The 22,500-nt window shown below is 38.5% G+C and overlaps 3 protein-coding genes across 3 annotated transcripts in view; 1 reads left to right on the top strand and 2 right to left on the bottom strand.

Moving 5' to 3' along the window:
- Positions 1-10,342, bottom strand: part of LOC140934642 (uncharacterized) — a 22,027-nt gene extending 11,685 nt beyond the window's left edge. Inside the window, exons 1-3 of the mRNA XM_073384233.1 lie at positions 10,125-10,342; positions 6,387-6,597; positions 2,736-2,854 (exon numbers count right to left, since the gene is read on the bottom strand). Coding sequence (XP_073240334.1) covers positions 2,736-2,854; positions 6,387-6,597; positions 10,125-10,342 — 548 coding nt within the window. The remainder of the gene's footprint in view (positions 1-2,735; positions 2,855-6,386; positions 6,598-10,124) is intronic.
- A 37-nt stretch (positions 10,343-10,379) lies between these two features.
- LOC140934641 (uncharacterized) lies at positions 10,380-11,302 on the bottom strand. Its single transcript, XM_073384232.1, has 3 exons — positions 11,285-11,302; positions 10,885-10,964; positions 10,380-10,623 (listed from the first exon to the last, which is right to left on the bottom strand). Exons 1-3 carry the CDS (start codon positions 11,300-11,302, stop codon positions 10,380-10,382), a joined length of 342 nt encoding a protein of 113 aa, XP_073240333.1.
- A 3,149-nt stretch (positions 11,303-14,451) lies between these two features.
- Positions 14,452-22,500, top strand: part of LOC140934640 (uncharacterized) — a 16,758-nt gene continuing 8,709 nt past the window's right edge. The window contains exons 1-4 of the mRNA XM_073384231.1: positions 14,452-14,514; positions 16,806-16,919; positions 19,252-19,440; positions 19,963-20,076. Coding sequence (XP_073240332.1) covers positions 14,452-14,514; positions 16,806-16,919; positions 19,252-19,440; positions 19,963-20,076 — 480 coding nt within the window. The remainder of the gene's footprint in view (positions 14,515-16,805; positions 16,920-19,251; positions 19,441-19,962; positions 20,077-22,500) is intronic.

Genomic DNA, 22,500 nt, shown 5'->3' with positions numbered 1-22,500 from the left:
GTACCGTAACGGCAAAGAACAAGGAGAGACGGCTGTATTCGAAGACTAAATAATTCATTCAAGAACCTGTCCTCGCTTGAATGAGAATGTCAAAAGAGCAATAAATTTAATTAGCAAACCATAAACTTTTCAGGTACATCACGCTTTTGGGTACACTTCTTCGCCATCACTGCACGACTGCAACAGGTTAAGTCTAAGGTGGGGTAGAATCATTGTCTTGGAACATAGGTATTGGTTGATTTTGTGGACTACCTCAGCGTAACAGTTATAATGCCAGGTGGTACTAAATAGAAGGTGATCACGTGTCATGTGACTGTCCTATAGCGAAGCTGAAGTTTTCTTTTTTTCAAGCTAGTTATTATTCTATCGATCTGAGGCATTGTTATCCTTGCTGTCATGTTGATGTCATTGCCTACGCGTATTATTCAATATTTGTAAGTTGAATGCAGTTGATGATAGATCCAATCTCTCGCTCTGATTGGGGGATATTTGTTAGATCCATCCAGACACGTGACCATCGTGTCATCATCTGGGTCATGAAACAAAACTAACGATCGGCGAGGAACTCTGCGCTTAATTTCCTCCTCAGGAATCAGCACTCGGTGAACCTGTTTTATGGAAGGAAAAAAATCGTTAAAACGCACTAATAATTCACAAAATAAAAGAAACAGAAGCTTAGAAGTTAACTTTCAATGAGCGTCTTCAGATCTTTCTAAGAATTGTCTCTGACGTGACAGGGATGACCAAATGGGACCAAAAATCCAAACACCACAAAATCCCTAGGGCTTCTTACAAAAATCTCAAAAAATGTTATGCCGAATTTCTGAGCCTTAAAAATCTCCAGAGAGGAAAACAAGTTTTGTTGAACTTTAATCACAGAAGTTTGAGATCGAGGGCACTTCCACGAATCTTTAGATTATTCTAATTGGCCAAAAAAATCCCTACTTAAATCTAGCCATCCAAAAAAATACTTGCCAAATTTTCCTACCCCGAAAAATCCTGGAATCGAAAATTTCAAACCCAACAAAATCCTTTGATCTCCTTGTCCCTTGAAATCCGGAGTACCCCCTCCCCCCCCCCTCCCGGGTTTAAATTCTGACTATAATCATAAAAGATTTGAAGAGTTTCTTACTTCACAGCACTCTCAACATAGTAAAATTTACATCTCATTTCACACCATAAAACCACGTGCAAACGGTAGCTAAACGTTTGACGGGTTTCAAACTTTGCAACAACCAAACGCAACAAACAGGGTGTGCAAACGGATGCAACATGTAGCATCCAACGTTGGTGGGAGTTGTTGGCCTACAATGTTGCGTCCGTTTGCATGAGGCTTAAGAGTGTCACGTGGCTTACTCACTATCTATAAGATTCATTTCCCTTCTTACTTAGAGTAATGAAATTACATTTCAGTGCTTAAATCCTATCATGCAAAAAAGAAAAAAAAAATACAATAAAATCGATCGTACCAGATCAAGGCCAATGGCTATGACAGACAGCATTCCTGAACCAAGGCTTGTCATGTACTGAAACATGGTTCGAACAGTGCTTTGAAAGTTTGGCACATCCTCGTTCGGCCAGGTCTGTGAAGTGACAATTGATTACATATTAGATAAATATTACTTTACGGCAGATCAGAGCCAGATAGAAATAATTGACAACCCCTGCCAAATTTCATTTCGGTATTTTTCACTTCATGAAGAGGTACGGCTTTTGACTAAAATGACATTTGAGGCAAAATTGGTGACTTCTGCCACCATATTCAATTGTAAGCGTTTCAAAACCGAAGTCGTGCTAAGTTTTCCTTTTAACTCTTGTGAGTCTGTGTACAAAATCCTATATGTAATCATTCGAAAATCAAACCCCGCCTTACTAGCAATTTCATATGGTGCCATTGTTTTAGTTCCAAAACGAAATTCGCCGCCGTTCTGATTAACTTCAGGAGAAAGTTCCGCCAGAAAATCGAGCCACACAACTATCGATATGTTTTCTGCAAAAAGCAGAGGACCCGTTCCAGTCGAGTGTTCCTAAACGATTTCTCACAGAGTTTCCAAGGTGCTGTTGTAAATGTTATTGTGAAATAAAATTGCAACAACCACTTACAAAGTTTTCATCTTCCAGGACGATGAAGTCAAATGATTCTTTGAAGTCTCCAGGTCTTTTTAAATTGGTGCTGCAATTTGACACAAAGTTTCGGTGACGTCATATTAATCAACGTCGTGCACTCTACTGAAAAATTCCCTTACAGTAAATGCACTTTAATTAAAAGCAAATGTAAAAAGGTGCCCATAATATTTATTATTTGTTCGTTCTATCCATTGCTCCGAGAGGTTTTTTTCCAGGCACTGACCAGTTTTCCCATGTCCTCAAAAAACCAAAACTAAATTCCAGTTTAATCTAGAACGCACGGAAACGTTTATATGAGTTCTTAAAAACGCGTAAACGAGCTTCGTGAGTATAATCTCTCATCGTGCTTTTAATTAGTAAAATATCTAAAATAGATACGGTATTTAATCAGCGCAATCGAGCGTCTACAGATGTATGAACACCTGTCTGGTTTCGGGTTATTAGCTAGTTCTATTGGTCTAGGCTCGAAAGAGAATCCACACCATTCAGTCCTACCTCTATATCACTGTATCATCGGACATTTTTAAAATGCAGACACTAAGGTCTGTCCCTTTTGGATCCCATTGTAGTAAAAGGTTGAAAGAATTTTTTTCCGTAAGTAAGTATACCTTTCCCTTTCAAGCTCATCACAACCATTCTTTGTCGTTCCAGTTTTCTTTGTATATTTTCTCTTTACATCAATGTTCAAGTTAAAAAACTTGTCATAGGTCCCGAAAGTGGTGTCAATCTGCAAGATAAAAGGATTATCAACAAAGTAAAACAATCAATCAATCTAACAAACCAACACATCATTCATCATTTAAGTGGAATGCTTATGAAACTTGTTAGACTCCTTTGTTATATGTTTTTGTTAGCTTTTTTAGACCTGACCGTGCACAACGTTCAATAGCATTCCTATCATTTTGAAGTTACTGATCACAAAAAGAAACATCGCATTAATTTATTCAGTCACAACTTGTGAAAAAACAAAACAAAACAAAAGCGGAGACTATTTTGTGTACGGTCAGGGAGCTTCCATCATAAAACACAGCACCGTTGTTTTCAACTTTGATGTTTGCCGGCTTTCATAACCAGTCTCCTCTACTATGCTTCACAGTAACTGGCATCAGTCTTTCGAAGTCTTTCTGAATTTTTAACTTCATTACGTCACCATCTCTTGAGGGAACGTTTACACGGCACAGGACTGCTTGTTCCTTTATTATTGTCAGACACTAGAGAAAAGTTTTTGCTCTAATCAAATTAATACGACGGACAAAAAATTCATCATTTCGAAGACGAACAGACCTATTTCATAATGGCGGCGTATTTATTTATTCTTTCATAGATTGATATGTCTCCCAAGCATTTTATCAAACGTTTCAAACAACAAAAATAACTTCTGAAACACTGTTAACTGAAGCTAACTGACAAGTTTGCAAAAAAGCATAATCAGTGCAATCCATATCAATTACTTATCATTGAACTTCGAGTTTGAAAACCCGGTCCGCTTATTGTATTTACCGCTGTGTTATTTATACTTTTTTTTCATGTTTTGATCAGCTATTCTTAAGTTTCACACGGTTTGCAGTGGCGGTTTCCACTCTAAAAGGGAATTGAATTTGTCTAGTCAGCTCTCTCGGAGACAATATAGCGAGATTAAGTCTTTTGTAAAGACACTACGTATGTCAAACAATACAAAATTGAAAATGATGACTGAAATTTTTGTGGTACATTAATTCTGAGGAAAAATTGTCAAGCGAATTTTATTTGGTGTCTGGGATTAATTTAAAGTTATATTTAGGGTGAGACATAGTCTATATGTTTTACAAAAATAAGTTGACGCTTCCTTTGTTGTTTTCAGTTTTCTCAGAATATTTCTGATCGATCTCTAACCTCTCCTGATTTGAGAAAGTAGTTTTCACTGGATAACACATTTGTTATCTTTTCTGGAAATTTCGCTCAGAGAGTTAAGTTAGCCGCCTGTAGTAATTGTGCATGTTTATGGTAAAGTTGTTTTAAGCATTCTTATCCTATTATCTTGACTGTTCTAGTAGTTTTAACCTGAAAGTTTAATAAAATTGTATGACTATATTTTCTCTTGACTTGAATTCGGTGGAAGACACGTCTGTCTCATTTTGGTACATCTCTGCGGCAACACTTCTATTCTTACAAAATTTTTAATCAAGGTTAATTTCTGAAGATAACGAAGCCTTGTTTGTGTTGCTCGGTTTGGTAGTTTTGACCTTAACAACCTTTCGTCTGTGTTTTCCAGGAAATGGTTACCTTAACCTCTTTTTAACCCTTTTTGTTGTATTTTCTTGAATTTTCAACGGAATTTAGAGTGGTTTTCGTTTGAGTGTCGTAAAACCAAAACCAAAGTAATTACTCTGGCCAATCACATAGGACACAGACAATACATTGAACCAAACAAAACTCGAAGTAATTACATGTGGCTGACGCAAAGCGCGGGAAAATGCATGCGAGCGCGTCACAATTGGCTTTGGTTTTACTTCTGATTGGATGAAAAGGTGGCGCGAATATTTTAAGCCAATCGCATCGTGTAGAAAGTGCAAAACCAATTACTTTTCGACACTCAAATGAAAACCGCTCTATCGCAGTACATAGTTTTTTACCTTGATTAGAAATGTTGTGATTGCAATGAGGTGACTCTACAAGTGTTTTGAAATAAACATATTTGTTCAAATTTGTGCTCTCGACTACGTACTGTGTTTTTAGTTTATATCACGCCTTCCGAATATTCCGGTGGCGTCCATATTTGATTTAAGGAACGTTTAGCCAATCATATTCGACGAGGAAGCTTAACTACTAGACATGATTTTTAAACTGTAATTTTCTTCTCACTGTTCTTGTAAGATATCTATTTAGAAGCCGATTCTTTGTCATTTTCATGTTACTCTCCTTGAAATTTAAGAAAGAAAAATCCTTTTGACAAAGTCATTAAATCGAAGGTTCAATGCTAAAGAGTCTCTTCTAGCCAGTCACAGAAGACTTGCCTTTAGAAAAATTCATTTCTCATGAGTTAAACAGGTGGGTTTTCTGGTCAATATAGAAGGGAGTTGCCTCAGCCGACTTTGTATTAGACTGAACTGTAATCAGCAAACGATGAAGTTGTGCAATTAATGAAGTTGTGAAAGAGACGCCTCAATTCATATGTTGTATAAAAGGAACGAGCTAGTTTCTCCGAAAAGTTTAAAGTGTCTTCGACAAAAGTGGTGGACGAAAACCGGGCTGTTTCCCGCCTTATTTTACGTCTAGGCGTGGCCGTGGAACCTTACAGCAACCAACTACTCCATGCACTTCGTAGGCCAAATAACTTGCAGTTAGTCCTACTTGGCCGTGATCTTTATCGCTCCCCTTCTAATCTACCTGACCAGCCGATTAACGTGTCGCTGGTTGTTTTTTACTGCAATCTGAAAGAGCAGGTCCACGCAACGGGGTGTGCCGAGGGTACTGCAGGCAAGCCCTCCGTTTCAAGCAGTATCGTCAGTTATTCCAGATACAAGAACAGACAGAACAGAATTGTCCCTGACAGGGCGTTGTCCCGAAGGTTTGAGTTCCAGGATTTTTCCAGGGCGTTGACGAAAACCCCTCTACCTTGGACTTGACAGAAACCGACTGACCACCCATGCCTGCCCAAGCAGGGGAGACAGTTCAAGGTCTAAGTCAAGAACTTGTGAGCGAACATTATGATAACACTGTTTTAGTTTTTTCAGTGGTATAGCTAGTTCTTCTACAATGATATTTCTTATTCTAAGTTATGCTGCATCATCGCAACACGATAGGAACATACTCGGTGCATGCCTCATACAGTTCGTTATGTCAAATTAACACCCGTTCACATAGCCGTAAACAGAAAACCTTAGGTAATCAGAGCTACACCGATTTTTGAACTTGTCCGCATGGTGAGCAAACGACCACAACAAATTTAAGCATGTGTGACGATCAAAAGAAATAATTACAACCAATGTTCCAAGAATTCTACCAAAATTTAACCAACGATCTCGCTAAATAGTCGCATATACATGTTACAAAGATTGCAGTTAGATTTGATTCAGACCCGCCTTGATAAAAAATCTAGCGCTAGAGCTAAGGCATATGAAACCTGATGTTCTCGACGGCAATCCTCCTGTGGACGCTTTTAGTACTCTTGTAAAGGAACGAGCTAGTTTCCCCGAAAAGTTAAAAGTTTTGTTCAACAGGTATAAATTCGGTCCATTCTACGGTTCTTACAACAGTTCGGAAGAACAGAATAAACTTGCCGTTTCTTGTGGGATTCCATGGTTTGTAATATAGACGAATCCAATTGTGCTGAAAGCTTGGTATACTTGTTTAGGAAGGTCTTTAACAGCTTGGCTGCTTTGATCTGGATCTTTGATGTCTAGACTCATTGCGTTGAAGTCTACAACTGGAATTGGACATGACGGATTGGGCGCTATGTTAAACTCTTCACAGGGTTGACAAAAGCAGAACCTTTAAATTAGTAAAATAAATAAATAAGACAATAATAATTATAATAATAATAAATTAATATTTAGGTTTGCCGTGAGAACTAAAGTCACTTTCATGGCACAGTTTACGAGAGCATACGTGTGCAGAACTTCTGCTTAAGACAGTGTTAAGACGTCCGTCATAGAACATGTACTTTTAATACAGTTTGTATTTGCTTCTTTATAATTTATCTTTTGCCTTTTGTATAAAGTAAAGAGTGTTGACGTCAACTGAAGCAAACTGAATTTGCCGGAAATTAAGGTATAGGTTGTGACTTTCAAATTAGGGCGATATTGCAAAGATTTCCGTGACACACTAAGCACTCTTTCTTATGCTCTGACATGACCCGCCCATACCTGAGTTGGATGGAGGCAAAAATCTCAAGTGAGGCTGGCTTTGGGCACAGGCTCGCCACGTACGCGACCTGAATTAGTCTGCGGCGAAGTCATGATAATGCGGAAATATCAGAGTGTCATAAATGGTTGCAAACTGAACAGACATTTCGGGTGTATAACCCTTCGTCAGTGAAAACCGTTAAACTTGACCTATGATTCAAGATATCGATAGATACATGAGACTAAGGTGGTTACGAACTTCACATTATATGTGACGAATTGTTAAAAATTATGTAATAGTTACTCGTTAATGTACCTGTATCGAGGATGATATATCACGAAACAATAACCTAAACACCGACATGGAAAGGTTTCCATGTGTACAGCTCTGTAGTCCGTCTACTCATTAGATTCGGTCCTTGTCCTGGCTAAATTGCAAATACTAAAACAAAATACAAAACTAAGATTTTAAAGTAAGTTTACATGCATGCAGTCCTATAAAGGATACAAAACTAGTGAAAAATAGACAAACAGTCAACCTATGGGAATCCTGCGCTAATTCAATTCAGGCTTAAAAAGTAAAGTTTTAAATTCTTTTTAAAGTTAGGTGTGGTAAGGTTGTTACGCACAGTCAAGGTGATATCATTCCAGTTTCAGCTCTAGAACACGAAAATAATCAGATAATGTCTGTCAAGAGGGCAACACCATTATAACAAACGATCAATCTGAATTCTCCAGGGGCACCCGATGACTGTTTTCTGTAAAATATCTGTTCGGAGCACAGGCCACCCAGACGGCAAGATACCTTTAACTGAACGTCTCCTTCTTCTTTCTGGCCGGTTAAAGTGGCATTTTGTTGAGATTTGCAATCGTAGGTACTATCCACTAAAGAAGAATTAAAGGCCGGCTACAAAACAAAGGGACCATCTCCACGCGCCTTCACGCGAAGCGCTATATATAAATCCGAGAATCAGGGCGGATAAAGGTTGGGCGGTGAAACGAGCGCGTCCGAGCAAAAAGGTGTGATGCAGTGGACTGGGACTCTGCTTAGAAATGTCGCTTGTTTTCGACTTCGGTCAGGGCTTGCGATATGATGTGGTTTGTAGATTAGACACTGCCGCTGTCACTGAATTATGGCGGCTTGAATTGTATTCTTGCACTTCTTCCTCGTTCCTTTGTGCTGGTACGCTGTCTCCGAGAGGCAAATGTTGCTATTTTTGCGGGAGGTTTAGTTGGAGTAGACAAACATCTCTTTCAAAGGGTTTCTTTTATTACTTCCATGACTCTACCACTGAATTATATTCTCGTTCTGCTACTCGCCAATGTCGATGTTATTCCAAAAGAAAAACAACTAAGTACTGTCTAAAACACGAAGGAAAATCTCATCCATGGCAAAACTAAAAGACAGCAGATCGTGTTTCATAACTAGATGACGTGTATTTTATAAATGCGTGCAGCTCGTGCAAGGTGAAATTATGCTAATTTCAATCACCATCATGCTTCTTTTTAATTTTGAAAAAAACATCTCAGACGTTTTTCTGTTTCTTCAAAACTTCAAAATTAGTTTCCCCTCAGTTTTTTTCGGTTTACCTTGTTTTGTTTTAGAGAGAAAAACGTAGAAAAAACCTTACAACTAACCTCAATAAATTTTGTTTACATGCGGTTGCTGGATTTGCAACGCATTGCGCGAATCGCCATGGCGCGTTGAACCCGAGAAGCAAAGTTTAAAGAAGTACAACGCCACTATATCAATATATATCAATCTAATTTTTTGCTATGTTATATAAAATTTATCCTCCTTTAACATATGTAAAAATTGAGGTTAAGAAGTGTTAAGCTTTTGCAAACGAAACGGCAAAAGACGATTAGGTGATATTTAGTGGAAGGAGGAGGTATTCAACACTTTCAAATTAAACTCAAATTTTGGCATTATACGACCAACAAGTTTGACTTATAGACGTACAGACACAAACATATGAAACTGTTTATTGATATTGTTATGAAACGAATTTATCTATTTAACATTGTAACCTGAAATTACAGAAAGAAAATAGGATTTCCGGTTTGCAAAAAGGAAAATTTCGCCGGCCTTGAAGCGCACCGGAAGGGCGGAAAGAGCACTCCTGCCAGTCCTACTCCGCATCACACATTAAATGAAGAGCGGAGCGCTCGTTTCACCGCCTAACCTTTATCCGCCCTGCCGAGAATAATCGACGAATCCGCTCCAAATTGCCATCGGCTAATCTGCAGGTAACGTGTGCTCCGGCTTCTTGCTCGCTGGCTCCACAAAACCCATCGTAACTACACAATAATCGCTCGCTCATCAACAAACACTGTTGACCTTTACGCTTCGATCTGACCGCAAACTGCCAGGACTGGCAGTTTGCGGTCAGATCGAAGCGCAAAGGTCAACAGTGTTTGTTTTGTAACCTACGCTTGCAAAACTCAACAAAATGCCACTTTAACCGGCCAGGAAGAAGAAGGAGACGTTCAGTTAAAGGTATCTTAGCTTTGTTTTGTTATATTTTGACTTTTGGACTATTTTAGTCACACCATGGGAGTTTCGACGACTTATCCCATTTTGTCTATGGCAATATTAACATATTGACACCCACTACGTCTTGGCTGCCTGTGGTAAGAAAGGTAGAAATGTTGCACACCTTGGCCAAGAAATTGTCTCAAAGTACCTGATGCTTCTTCATCATGACAGAAACGTGAAAAATCATGATGTGCATGTAGGGTGTAATGAATGTACCCGGGTCCACTCCCAGACATTGCAACCATGTCTTTGCCCCAACTTATCGGCCTGCAACACCAAAGTGGTTCTTAGCTCAGTGAAGATTTACAAGGAAAAACTCCAGGGTGTAATATTATTTCACTTTTTGCCTGATTCAGAAGAAGATAAAAACCAATCTTATTTTAAAATGATTTTATTTGATCATCAGTGATTCTTTCCTTGTTCAAAATCTTCATAAGCTCTCTGCAGTTCGACAGAGAAGACAAGAAGAGGGAAGGGATTGTTTCATGCTCATTATACTTACAGGTTTTGTAAAACTACCCTAAAACAGACACTTATAGGTTATCCCTGGTACTCTTCAGTCAGTGGTGTTTGCCTTATAGGGAGTTAAATGTACAACTTTACAACTGACATTACTACTTACAATCCATAGTTGCCTTGTCTTGTTAACCTTTGCTGGTAGCAAAATCTTTTCAAAATGATCTGGCAGCTTTCGTAGTAGAATCTTCTTCTCTTCCCCTAGCAAGGAAAGCCATTCCCACTTGTCACTTGTCTTGTACACCCTAAGGCTGACACCTAGAGAGTGTACAACTACTAGGAAGGCATCCAGGTGCCTCCTGTGACTTTTTATTTCCTGGTCTGCTCTGATTATCATCCTTCAAAAACTAAAAGAAAATAGGTTGTGATTTAGCTTAGTCTCTGTTAGAGTAATATTTTTTACTTACTGAATCCCATTTTAGAATGTCAAGGATAAGCCCTTCTTCCAGCCTGTCTGTAATACGCCGCATTAGATGTAATTCATTCAAGACCAAATTTTCAATTAGAATGTTAAAAAATGGAAGTGAATGGCATCCTGGTGGCCTTGACCATGTATCATCGAGACTTCTGGCCAATACGCCATTAAGAAAGTACTCACAGGAGTGTGACGCGTTGCACCTAGAAACCAGTAAGTAAAAACAGTTATCTTCATTGCAGTCATCATTAAATATACAGTGTATATTGCTATTTGCAATCATAAATTAAAATAATATTGGATGAGGCTGTATCATATGACTCACTATCATCTTAAAAGGACAAAATGTACTTTACTGCAGTACGTTGCAAAAATCAAAGCTCATAGTGTAAATAATTTCTTTTCTTAATTAGAATTCTGCCTTTTTGGTATTATGTCAAAATTAATAAAATATGCCTTCTAACCTCTCATTTTTATGAATCTTGCACCAAATGCAGCTATTATTTGATGTGGCTCCTTTCATGCCCATGGCAATCAGTAAAAACTGGAACAAAGAGCGCAAACTTTTTTAGTCCTTCTGATTCATACTGCTGTTATTATTATGTTTCTTTCTGAAAATTCTCCCCAGATCCCATAATTTCAAAAATCCTGTTTGTTTTGACATATATGAACAGTGTTTACTCTATCGAAAAAAAAAATAGTAAATATGTAAAAATAAATTATAAAGGAGAAAATCACAAAATGTATTAATTGAAAGTTGATACGTTTAATTTATGACCAAAAATATTTATAGGTATTGTAGGAGTGTGTTCGAGCAACTCGACCGCTACACGATGAGGCACTAGCCTGAGGAATCTGATTTACCTCTTGGTTTTTATTCATCTTCGACCTCTGCTAACAATCTTAATCTTTTAAAATCTTCTTACTCTTCTTCTCTACTCAATCCTAACCAACTAGTTCAACTATATAGTTATGTAGCGGCTTTTATAGTCAAAGCTGCGCGTGTTTGGGTTAACCGACCTTGGGAATAAAATCAAGATGAACTCGGTGTGGGTAATGTTTTGGTATTACTGAACCTACATAGTTGCGATCGGCAAGAAGCTACAAACCAAGGCAATGAAAAACTAAAACGCTGATTAAAAAACCCAAACAGGAACTTCAACGAGACTAATGTACCAAGGTCAGCTCTAACATCACAAACACGCAGACCACCTATGAAAAACTTACAGCTGACAATGGCAAGCGAAGAATATTCCTAAAATGACATTAAGTAAACTCGTGAACTAAGCAAAAATTCAAGTCATTTGACGATTAAAAATAAATATGATCAAGGAAAACACGTATGTGGAAAAACCAAGACTAACCTTAACCTACTTAATCAGAAACAAAACGAAACTTAAAATAAAATACAAATCTTAAAAATAACTTTCAAAATACTTCGCAACAGCATTACTCTTTACTATTACAGACATTAGGTCATTTAAATGTTTAGCGATGACTTGCAGTTTCCTGCGTCTTGATTAGAAGCTAAGTTCTCCGGCTGAAAATGTTAGTATTACCCTGGTCCCTTACGTTTTTCTTGAAATGTTTCTCACTCTCACACGGGAAAAAATTTCTGAGACCAGTATAAGTTATTACTTCGAGGATTAAGAATACTGACTTTATTTTAGGGATACATTTGCCGTAAAATATTTCGGCCGACATGACAAATCTAATTTATTATAATCTTTTTTTCTTTTAGCGTCAATAGGGTCTCCTTGTACCAACCGTGAAGAGTTTAACATGGCACCCAATCCCTCATGTCCAATTCCAGTTGTAGATTTTAGCGCAATGAGCCTGGACGTCAAGGATCCCGATCGAAGCAACCAAGCTGTTAAAGACCTTGCTAAACAAGTATACCAAGCTTTCAGCACAATTGGAGTCGTTTATATTACAAACCATGGAATCCCACAAGAAACGGCAAGTCTATCCTGTTCTAATCACCCCGTCTAATTTCTACCTAATTCGATTATTTGTCTGTTGGATAATTTTATAGAGGAAACAATGTCTCTAGTATTTGTTAAATCACTTTGTGGTTCACTTTGTTAATGTATCTATGATCTTGCAGATTGACACTACTTTCGAAACTTATGACAAGTTTTTTAACTTGAACATTGATGTAAAGAAGAAGTATGCAAAGAGAACCGGAACGACCCTGAAGAATGGCTGGGATAAGCTTGAAAGCGAAAGGTATTCTTACTCGAATTATATACCTCTACCGAAGAAAATTCTTTCAAATTAAACCTCCTTTTGAAATGAGGAGTCCAAAAAGTAGAGACCCAAGTGTCCGCCACTTAGTTGTATATTTGCCTGGAAACGAGGCTACTTGGGCAATAATCACGGGTTATCCGAAGACAAAATAGCTGGGAACAAGAAACGCAAGATTACGTTAAACACATTGCTTGATCTTTTTATCATAAAATCGTGCTGAGAAATAGGCAAAAAATTTGAAGAAAGTCTACGAGGAGGTAAGCTTGTAAAGAAATCAGAAATACTTTAAATGAATAATAAAGTAATTATTGAACTTAGCTCTCGAATGATACTCAGCTCATTCAATAATTATTGTGTTTACAGTTTCCAAAGAAAATATGAAACACTATGCAGTCCTGTCGTGTGTCCGTAATGTCCGTAAAGTCTGCAAGTAAGATAAGCGATAATTCTGAGGGTCAGAGGCAAAATACCGTATGATTCATTTCGTGAACAAGGAAAAATCTATTACGCTCAAGTCGTTGCTTGTCATTATATGAATTTGTTTTTTCCAATCAAAAGAAATTTTGCAAAAAAAGGGTAATTGTGGTCATCCGTGTGCTACATAAACATGAAGGCGAAGCGTGACATGTTGTGCCAGAAAAATGAGCGTGGCCTGGCGTCGATAATTTTTTTGTTGCTCGATGCGAGTAATTTTCCATTTTCTTTTCGACGCTAGTCTTCGGTGTGCTGCATGTATGACATGAAGGTGAACTGGGTAACTTAATACGTCAGATAAATGAGCGTCATATGTGTGTCGAATTAAGAATTTGTTCATGCTTAGCGTGCGTATATCGAGTTATGGATGCACGCGGGAAGTTTGGAGAGCACTCAAGAAGCTAGAGTTGCACTCGGCTATCGCCTCGTGCAACTCTTACGCATCTTTCGTGCTCTCCAAACTTCCTGCGTGCATCCATAACTTGATATACGCACGCTAAGCATGAACAAATTCTTAATTCTTCCATGCAAGAAATCACTCTTTGTCCTCTTTATTTTCTTCGACAAAGCAGGTTACGTTTCATGCTTATATGACATATCAGGCCGATAAAATCGCAAGTGCCAACATACATAAACGTCACTGAATCGTAGTCAGCAGTTACCGGCCCTGTACAACGACTTATTACATTTTTGAATGCGAAAAGTTTACGCTTCTTTTTTTCTACGACTGACAGTGAGCGACCAATAACATCGCGACTTAACTGAACAATCAGTTCAATAACCAGAGTTTAATACCATCAACTGACGTGATACAACTCACTTTAACTCTGAAGATGACTACTGCAGAGGTTGTCAAAACGTCAGACGGTCACTGTCAACAACACTTCATTCAGGACTACGTTCACCCAGACGACCATTCTCAATGAATCTATTTACGAAATGACTCCTGCAGCTGGGCCCAGTTGTTCGAAGGCCGATTAGCGCTAACCCTGTGTAAAACTTTAACCCACGTTTCTATTTCTTTTGTTCAAAAGCATTTTTCAGAATAATTTTCTCAATTCTTGTTAGAGCATCAAATCATTAAATTGTGGACAAAAAGAATAAAACTTAACTGATTTGCTTTTTAAAGCTTTCATATCTGAATCGAAATTTTGCACTGACCCTGGGATATCTTAACCCTGCTTTGAACAACCCAGCCCATAGTGCAAACCTTCACAGATTTGGACATAACTAAAAATGTAAACAATAACTAATAACTAATATGACTTCACCGAACCTGTGTGTCAAATTGTAGAGCCACCGGCAATATGAAAAGACCAGCGGACCTCAAGGAATCGTTTGACTTCTGTGGACTGGAAGATGAAAATTATGTAAGTGTCAGTCATTGTTTTACGATCAAGATAAAAGTTTTTGGGCAGCGCCCCGGAAACTCTGCGAGAAACCACTCAGAAACACAATTTGAACCAACCCGAATCCGCGACATACAACTGACTGTTAAGGTGGCTGAACACAGTTTTGGCAGTTTGTGAGTATATGTCATTTACCAAATCATGGCATGAGAAAGGTTGCAGCTCACAAGCTAAAACATGGCATGTGAATAATGTACTGATGAAAGAGTTTACCTGACAGGTAAAATTTGACGTTTCGTAGTTTCCATGGCAACATGAACGATTGAATACAACTTTAACATTTCACTTCTGCTCAGTTTACATGAAATTCGCTCATTAGATTTTCCTGTAAACTTGCACATAGCTTACTATGATTAATCATTACCATGAAACTTATTTGACCAAATTTTAACAGACGAGTTTTTGGATAATCCATAACATAATTTTACCCGGAGTTATGAAAACCGGGTTAGCAAACATTCTGTAATTTTTCTTGACTTCCCCTGTCTAATAGCTTGTTTACTGTGTTGTTTGCTTATGTCGGTTTGTTTTGTTTTGTTTTTGCTTGTTTTGTTGTTTTGTTGTTGCCCCCACCCCTCCCAATTTTTTTTTCCCACCCACAATTCTTTCTTTAACACAAGTGACAGTTATTTCAAATCAGCGCGCGCCTAAAGCTGGTTTCGGTGCCGTTTAGCTGTTTAGTTTTATATATTGGTCACCTTGAGAAAAGTTTCGCGGAAAGCATCATGTAAAGCTCTGACATGGGACAAAGTTATTACGATTTGCAGAGTTTGCATCGTCCACTATCGTATTATATTCTCGTTTCATTTGGCTTAACAGATCAATCACCCTGATCCGGGCTGAGACAAAAAGGTACGACATTGTTCACTTTTCTAAGGTGACCACTAAGTCTTTGGCTTTGGGAACAGGCTCTTAGGAGTCAAATGAATTAGGTGAGAGCGGGTGTACTTTGACCCGGGCCAAGACTTCGTTTTTTTCTGGTGTGAAAACAAGGCTAAGGTGATCCGCCGACCGTGTGACTCTACACCCGGGAACTTGAATAAGACGAGTGTAAGAGAAAAGCCCAGAGGTGTTTATCTGGCAATAGGCTAAGTTTTTCCGAGTTATTCGATAATATTTCGCTTATGTTAAACTTGAGAAGATTATGCGTGGTTGTGGATAGTCTTATCAGTGCCGCGAAAGTGTGTGATTGTGTGATTTCCGCATGGTGTTTACAGGTATGTGATTGCGTGGTTGAACCGCAGTTTCGCCAAAATATTCTGTGCCAGCCATTAACATTGTTTCGTCGGTGTTTAGCTTAGCTGATTGTACCTTGGAAAAGCAACTCTAGGTCTCAGTTTCAGCGGGCTCTAATGGCATAGTAACATCTGTAAACCTGAAGAAGGCTGGTATGGCCAGCCGAAATATTGTTATAAAAAACAATACACGTTGTTTTAAATCAGCTTTGCTGTAGTCTTCGGACTTCTCGTTCTTGTTTCTAATGGCATTGCACCATAGGCCGCTCGTGCCTTCGGTCTACGGCCGAAGATGTGTCGGCCTTCGACCAACACCGAAGATTCCCAGCACACGCGAGAAAAAACCTCTGGTACCCAGGGTAAGTAGTAGGATGAGTTGATATTTTTGCTAACCCGGTTTTCAAAAATCCAGGTATAATATTATTGTTCTGTAATTATTAAATGTGTCATAAAATTTGTCTGTTCAACTTCCATTTTAAAGTTCTCATCATTTAAAATACGATAAAAGTAAAAATTCTGCCAAATGAGTAGATTTTGAGAAATCGTCTTCCGTGTACCATTGCTTTTTCGCCGCCATGTTTGTTTCTCTAATTTAAAACACGCGCCGTTACGCGAGTTACCGCTGACCGCCCGCAAAACTGTGTATCAGTTTCAGCGGATCTGTGTTCCAGTCATCTAGGAAATTCAGCACTCTTAAGAAAAATCTCCATAGCTTAGTTACCTTATTCTATGCTCAAAATCGCATTCCTTTTTCTCTCAAACTGAACTACCATGTAGAGATGTCGTTTTCCAGTGAAACCAGAATCTGATTAGGGAGGGTTTTTTGAATGATCACAAAGATCTTGTTCGCAGACTCTCGGCAAACTGACGTCATTTAGTCATAAGCTACTTGTGCATTTGACTAACAGGAGTTGTTATTAATTCTCAATTTCTGCCTGGCTCTGATTTGCCGCACCGAAGTTACACTAACGTATATGTAGCATTCTCAATAATCAGTAGTCACTTGTCGTTTTACAGACTTGGCCCAATGAGGAAGTCCCAAACTTTCAAGACACTGTGAAAACCTTTTACGAGGACACGACAAACCTTGCTTCAAGGATGATGTCTGTCATAGCCATAAGCCTTGATCTGGTACGATCGATTTTATAGTTCTTAGTATTATGATCTTATGAGGGAAAGGATTTGCGTATTTACATAACATAACATAACATAATTTATATAGCGCTAACTCCACTAATTGACCAAAGCGCTTTACAATTCATAACATTAAAATAATTAAAAAGATCCCACTGGTAATAAAATATGAATAAATTAAAAACCTGTTTGCAGTCTTATTTATAAAAATATCCTGTATGTATGTGTAATCAAATGGTGACGAGTGAAATTATTCCCCAATTTCACGAGTATACCATTTGATTACCCATTAATATCATGGGTGACGAATTACGTTAGCAAACTTGGATTTTTGACATGTTTATCGGCCATGTTTATCCTTTTCTGGATCGTAGCGATCGAGAACTCCACTCTCCCAAATGTTTAGACCTTAAATTTGGCTTACAAAGTTCAGAATTTTTCAGACTTTTTCGGTAAAATACCTGTTAGAATCCTTCTTGATGTTCTCTTGTGTGTTCAGGTTTTCTAAAGCGTCTTTTTCTGCCCTGACATCTTCATTCACGGCATTTTTAAAACTTCGTCGCTATCTGGACACTGAGACGTACGGAAGGGTTGCCATGGCAATTTTGTAATTTTACATGTGAAATTACAAATTAACGCTGAAATTTCGCGCACAAAATTAAGGAGTAATTCGTCACCTATGATATTAAAAATGTAATTCAATCCAAAGGTCTAAGTATACGAAAGGAAAACAATCTTAGATTTCACTGAAGTGTGTAAGCCACGTGAAATTTCGGTCGTTCTTATAGCCAGTACATTTAGAACACTCTTCTGTAACAGACCCCGTGAAACCCTACCCAGTGGTTTATTTAAGTCTACCCAGTGAAAATTTAGCCTCCCCGATACCCGGCGAATAGTTTGTTTCTACCCGGCTGATTTTTTGCGTCCCCGGTCACTTTCTATTATTACTTTTACAAGACCAGTTTATTTCGTTGTTCTTATTTGTTTAAAAGAAGCAAAAATATAAAACGTTATTACCATGGACAAAAACAAACTACGTAGGGTACAGGTAATCAATCTTGTATAAAAAGTATAAATAGTTTAGCTTTTCTCGCTACAGCAATATGTAAAAGGTGTTCAAAATTTTCATGCCGGTAAAGATGTATGGCCTACCGCCCCTTTCCGTTTTTATGGGAAGTACACAACTAAGAAGAAAAACCTAGTTGAAAATAAACCAACCCAGTGAAGTTTTCTCCGAGAACCCAGTGAAGATATAGATTTTACAGGGTCTGTTACAGAGGGGTGTTTTAGAAAAGGCTCTCAGTGTCTTTGTACAAAGAAGCAAAAGCATCTGATAAATAAAGAAAATAAATAAATAAATAATGATTCAGGAGGTAGTAAATCCGGTACAAAGTGGTTCTTCGTCTACCTGATTCCTGGTCGAATTAGAATTTGGAAGTGTTGGTTTTTGAGGAGAGGGGAAAACCGGAGTACCCGGAGAAAAACCCCTCGGAGCAACAAACTCAACCCACATATGGCGTCGACGCAGGGATTTGAACCCGCACCACATTGGTCACCACATCTGAATTAAGACAGCTGTTTACCAAATGGAGGTAGACGTGAAAACCTCGAGAAATATGGCTTATAGTCAATTCCATGCCTGGCTAGCCCCCCGGGGATTTCTTAAATTTCCTTTAGAAAGCTGCAAAAACTCCATGGCTAGGCCAGCAAATTCATGTACAAAAGCCTCCATAGAGCCCCGCCCCCATGGACAGGGCAAGCTGAGGCAAAAGGTGTGTTTCCCAAAAAGAAGCTAAAAATCGCAAATTCACGCAGTGCGTAAGTGTACGAATTAGTATTATTATATAAATTCACTATTGAATTTGAGAACGCCTTGAGGCTGCAAAATTTTACTGCGACGAGGAATCGTTCTTTCGTTTCAAAAATGTAACCTTTGACGCATAACAGCGAAAATTCGTTGTATTGCGCTTCGCCTTTTGGAAACTTCAAAGGGATTTTGTTTTTTTCTGTTCCGTCAATCATCTGAGTGGGGGCGGCCAGGCGAGACTAATGCAAACCACAATGCAACGTGCTCGTCGCCATGCATGGCCCGAAAAAAACGATAACGCTTTTTTTCGATAAAACAGGTTACGATTCACGCTTTTTTGTATATGACATAATAAGCAGGCCGGTGATAGCAAGAGCACAAAATTGTTTAACTATAAGCCCGTGCTCTAGTCTCAAGACAGCTATTGATTTGCCTCAATGCTTTATTATTTTTCTTCATGTACACTTTTCAAATGATGCAAAAACATTCTTCGGCCTTACCTGTTTTTGTTTTCTCATCCAGGATCCAGACACGTTTGCCTTTGCTTGGCAAAAGACGGGCACCTCCGAAGGTGGTACCCAGTTAAGGTACAACTATTACCCAATGATATCAGACCTTAGTAAAATCAAGCCGGGTCAGATTCGCTGTGGGGAACACACGGATTATGGTGGGATTACACTGCTGTTTCAAGATGATGTTGGTGGAATGGAGGTTAGAGATAGAAAACCTAGTTTTGATACTATCCGCATTACGTTTTATACTAAAAATGCATTTATCGTGAGGGTGTAAGGCAGCAGCATTGTAAATAAAGAGAAACAAGCCTGTGGGTAAAAAAAATATATGGTAAAAAAAAAGACGGCCAAAAAAGGTTCTAAAAGACACCTTGGGCAAGAGTTACTGCGCTACGTCATCAAATATTTATTTTACCTGTGTGGACGCAATTTGTAGCTGGTGGAGCTGTATTTACCTAGAATTAAAAGATATATTCGAGGCAAATGAGCAGGGATTTGACAGTGAAAGCCGTAATTTAAAAACACTCCAGTTTCAACGCATTTGAAGAGTATATGGCGTTGGGAATTTCAACAAAATTACATACTCGCTCTGCAAGAAAATGCTCCTTGCCTTCCTATAAATGATATACGCTCTTAAGCCCAGAAGAATGTTTCATATTACTTCAAAATCGCCTTTTGTTTTATGCCAACATAGTTAAATAGCATGTATGTATGTATTCAGGTGATCAATAATGTTGATGGACAGTTTGTATCCGCCACACCCATGAGAGGAGCAGTGTTAGTTTTCATTGCTGACTTGATGCAGAGATGGACATCAGACCGATACAAGTCTGTGGTGAGTTTAAAAAGTAACACCGACCTTGATCCCTTGACCAAAAACATTACCACAATCCAAGATAGGGTTAATAATATTTATAATTTTTTTTATATGGCTGAGTCTGTTTTTGCCATGCGATTGGTCAATGTGCGGTCCGTAACTTGCTATACGGACCAAAATTTCAAAGCAAATGCTCATTTCGGAGCTCTAAATCTCTTTTCCTCGGAAAAAAAAGTTGAAATTAATGTCAACCTTGAGGACTTATATTTTGACTTTGTCCTTCAAAACATTTAATTTGTGAACGAAGGCGATGAAGAAACTAATTCGTAATCTTATCGAAGAGGATTCTAGTAAGTGTTTGAAAATTTTATCGTAGTACACAGTTAAGAAGACGAAAGTCGGCTGGCAGAGATTCGAGATGTTTTGCCTAAGAGAAAATAAGTAATTCCTGCGACAAATATGATAACAAACATGCCTGCACCCGATCATCTTGACGAGCTTCTTTGTCAGTGTTTTTCCAAAGTCCAACGAAAGAAACATAGAAGCGACTCTGAGCCAGACACAATGTCCAGTTTTCAAAAGACTCCAGCGTCACATTGACGAGTGAATACTTACAGTGCTCTTAGTTTTGACCGAATATACTTAAAAATATGTCTGTAAATATAAACCCTGAGGACTGGGATGTTGACTTTGCCTTTGCAGATTTTAACCTAGCTTTGTTTGAATGAGAACGAAGCTGATGTAGAAACTGAATCGTAACCAAGAAAATATGGTCCTTGTTTGAAAATTTTAACGCAGATCACGCTTGAAGACGTGAATGAACTGGCAGAAATTCGAGAGGTTTTCCCAAAAAAATTAACGAGCGAATCCTTCGATAATAACAACAAACTTACCTTGAAAAGCGTCGTTGCCTTTTGCAGTGTTCTTTTTTTACAAGGACCAACGGAGGAAAGAGGGAAATGACTTCGAGAAAGACAGTGCCCGGTTTCCAAAATACTCCAGCGTTATATTAAAGAGCTAAAACTTACAGCGCTCTTAGTTTTGACCAAATAAACATTTTCAACATGGCGAGTTTGTTTTCACTTTCTCGGAAACCCTTTGTTGTGTGCTTTTGTCTTCGTGAGCCAATAAAAACTTTCTTTCTTGACGCCTGTCAAATGATTGTCAAATAGCGCGTCCTGCACTTGTTTCCGGTCCCCCAAACTGGAGGAAGATATATAATAAACATCTTATTAGCCTCGTTTTTTCGGTCCGTACTGTAAATTACGGATCCTCGTTTTTTCCCATCGATTTATGGGTGAATCGCGTTTTGTTGGCTAAAGTTGTTTTGTCGCGATATTGTTGACCAACTAGTTGGATTTTAGCGGAGCTCCCGCGCGCGAAGCGCGCGCAGCGGAGCACCATGGGTAACAAAATTTGGTAAACTATCCATCCGAGAAAATTTGGTTATGACGTAGAGTACGCCCACCCGTACACACACTTCATGTAAGCCGATGTCAAATGTCACAATAGATCTTGCACAACTTGACTAGCCTTTCAGTTTTGTAAGCCATCCGTATGAGTACGATTAGATTGACAGCTGTCAAAAACAGACATCCGCTGACAATTATCACATGACCATCTCGCGGGCTCAGATCAAAGATCAGTCGTTTTGCCCCTACATATATCTGACTTCGCGTTTTGTTCGTCGCTGTGATTTAACCAGTTATAATCTTAGAGAGAATGAATACAAGCTCGCTGTTCCACAACCCCGTACTGAATTTTATAAAAGAAGTCTTTCTTACAGCGGAAGTGTGTTATGGAACGGCTTGCCTCTGGAGGTGCGGCAATTGACATCCCCTAGTATATTTAAGGGAAAATTAAGAGACGTAAATTTCGATTGACAAATAATTTAATTAGCGATTTTCTGTTTTTACACACGGCCTCCTTGAAAAGCAGGTGTTTTCTTTTCATCTTTATTATTTTAGTTTTTATCTTAGATTTTAGATTAGTTAGAAAGTTAGTTTTTCTATACTTCGATGTAAATGTATACCTGAAGGAAATAACGTGTTTAAATAAAGTTACCTTACCTTACCTTACCTTACATATAAGCTGATATAATATGTCACACTTACCAATTCAACATAAAAACGAAACTACCCCGGGCTGGGCTGTCAGTCGACTGACAGTCGTTTAAAGTTATATTGGCAAGCCAAATTACGGTCAATTGACAGCTGTCAAAATGGGATATGTGCATAGATTAACTTGGGCTCAGGTTCGCTCAGGTACACGATCTGTCATTTTCCACTACAAGCCGGACGGATATGTCTTACTCACACTCGTAGTCTGTTAATTCGAATATTCGCCATTCTAATGAAGGTTAATTGACAGCTGTCAAACTAGAGTATACGCTGACCATCATCACCTGAATGTATTGCGGGCTCATTTTTCTATCCATTGAGG

Source organism: Porites lutea, chromosome 4 (assembly GCF_958299795.1).
Source record: "Porites lutea chromosome 4, jaPorLute2.1, whole genome shotgun sequence".
In the NCBI taxonomy this organism is placed as follows: domain Eukaryota; kingdom Metazoa; phylum Cnidaria; class Anthozoa; order Scleractinia; family Poritidae; genus Porites; species Porites lutea.
Note: the sequence above shows the minus strand (reverse complement) of the source record. Positions and strands in the feature narration are given on the sequence as shown.

Coding starts and splice junctions, on each gene's coding strand:
- LOC140934641 (XM_073384232.1), bottom strand. Junction 10,624..10,884: donor AAGATTCATAAAAATGAGAG/GTTAGAAGGCAT, acceptor ACTGGTTTCTAG/GTGCAACGCGTCACACTCCT.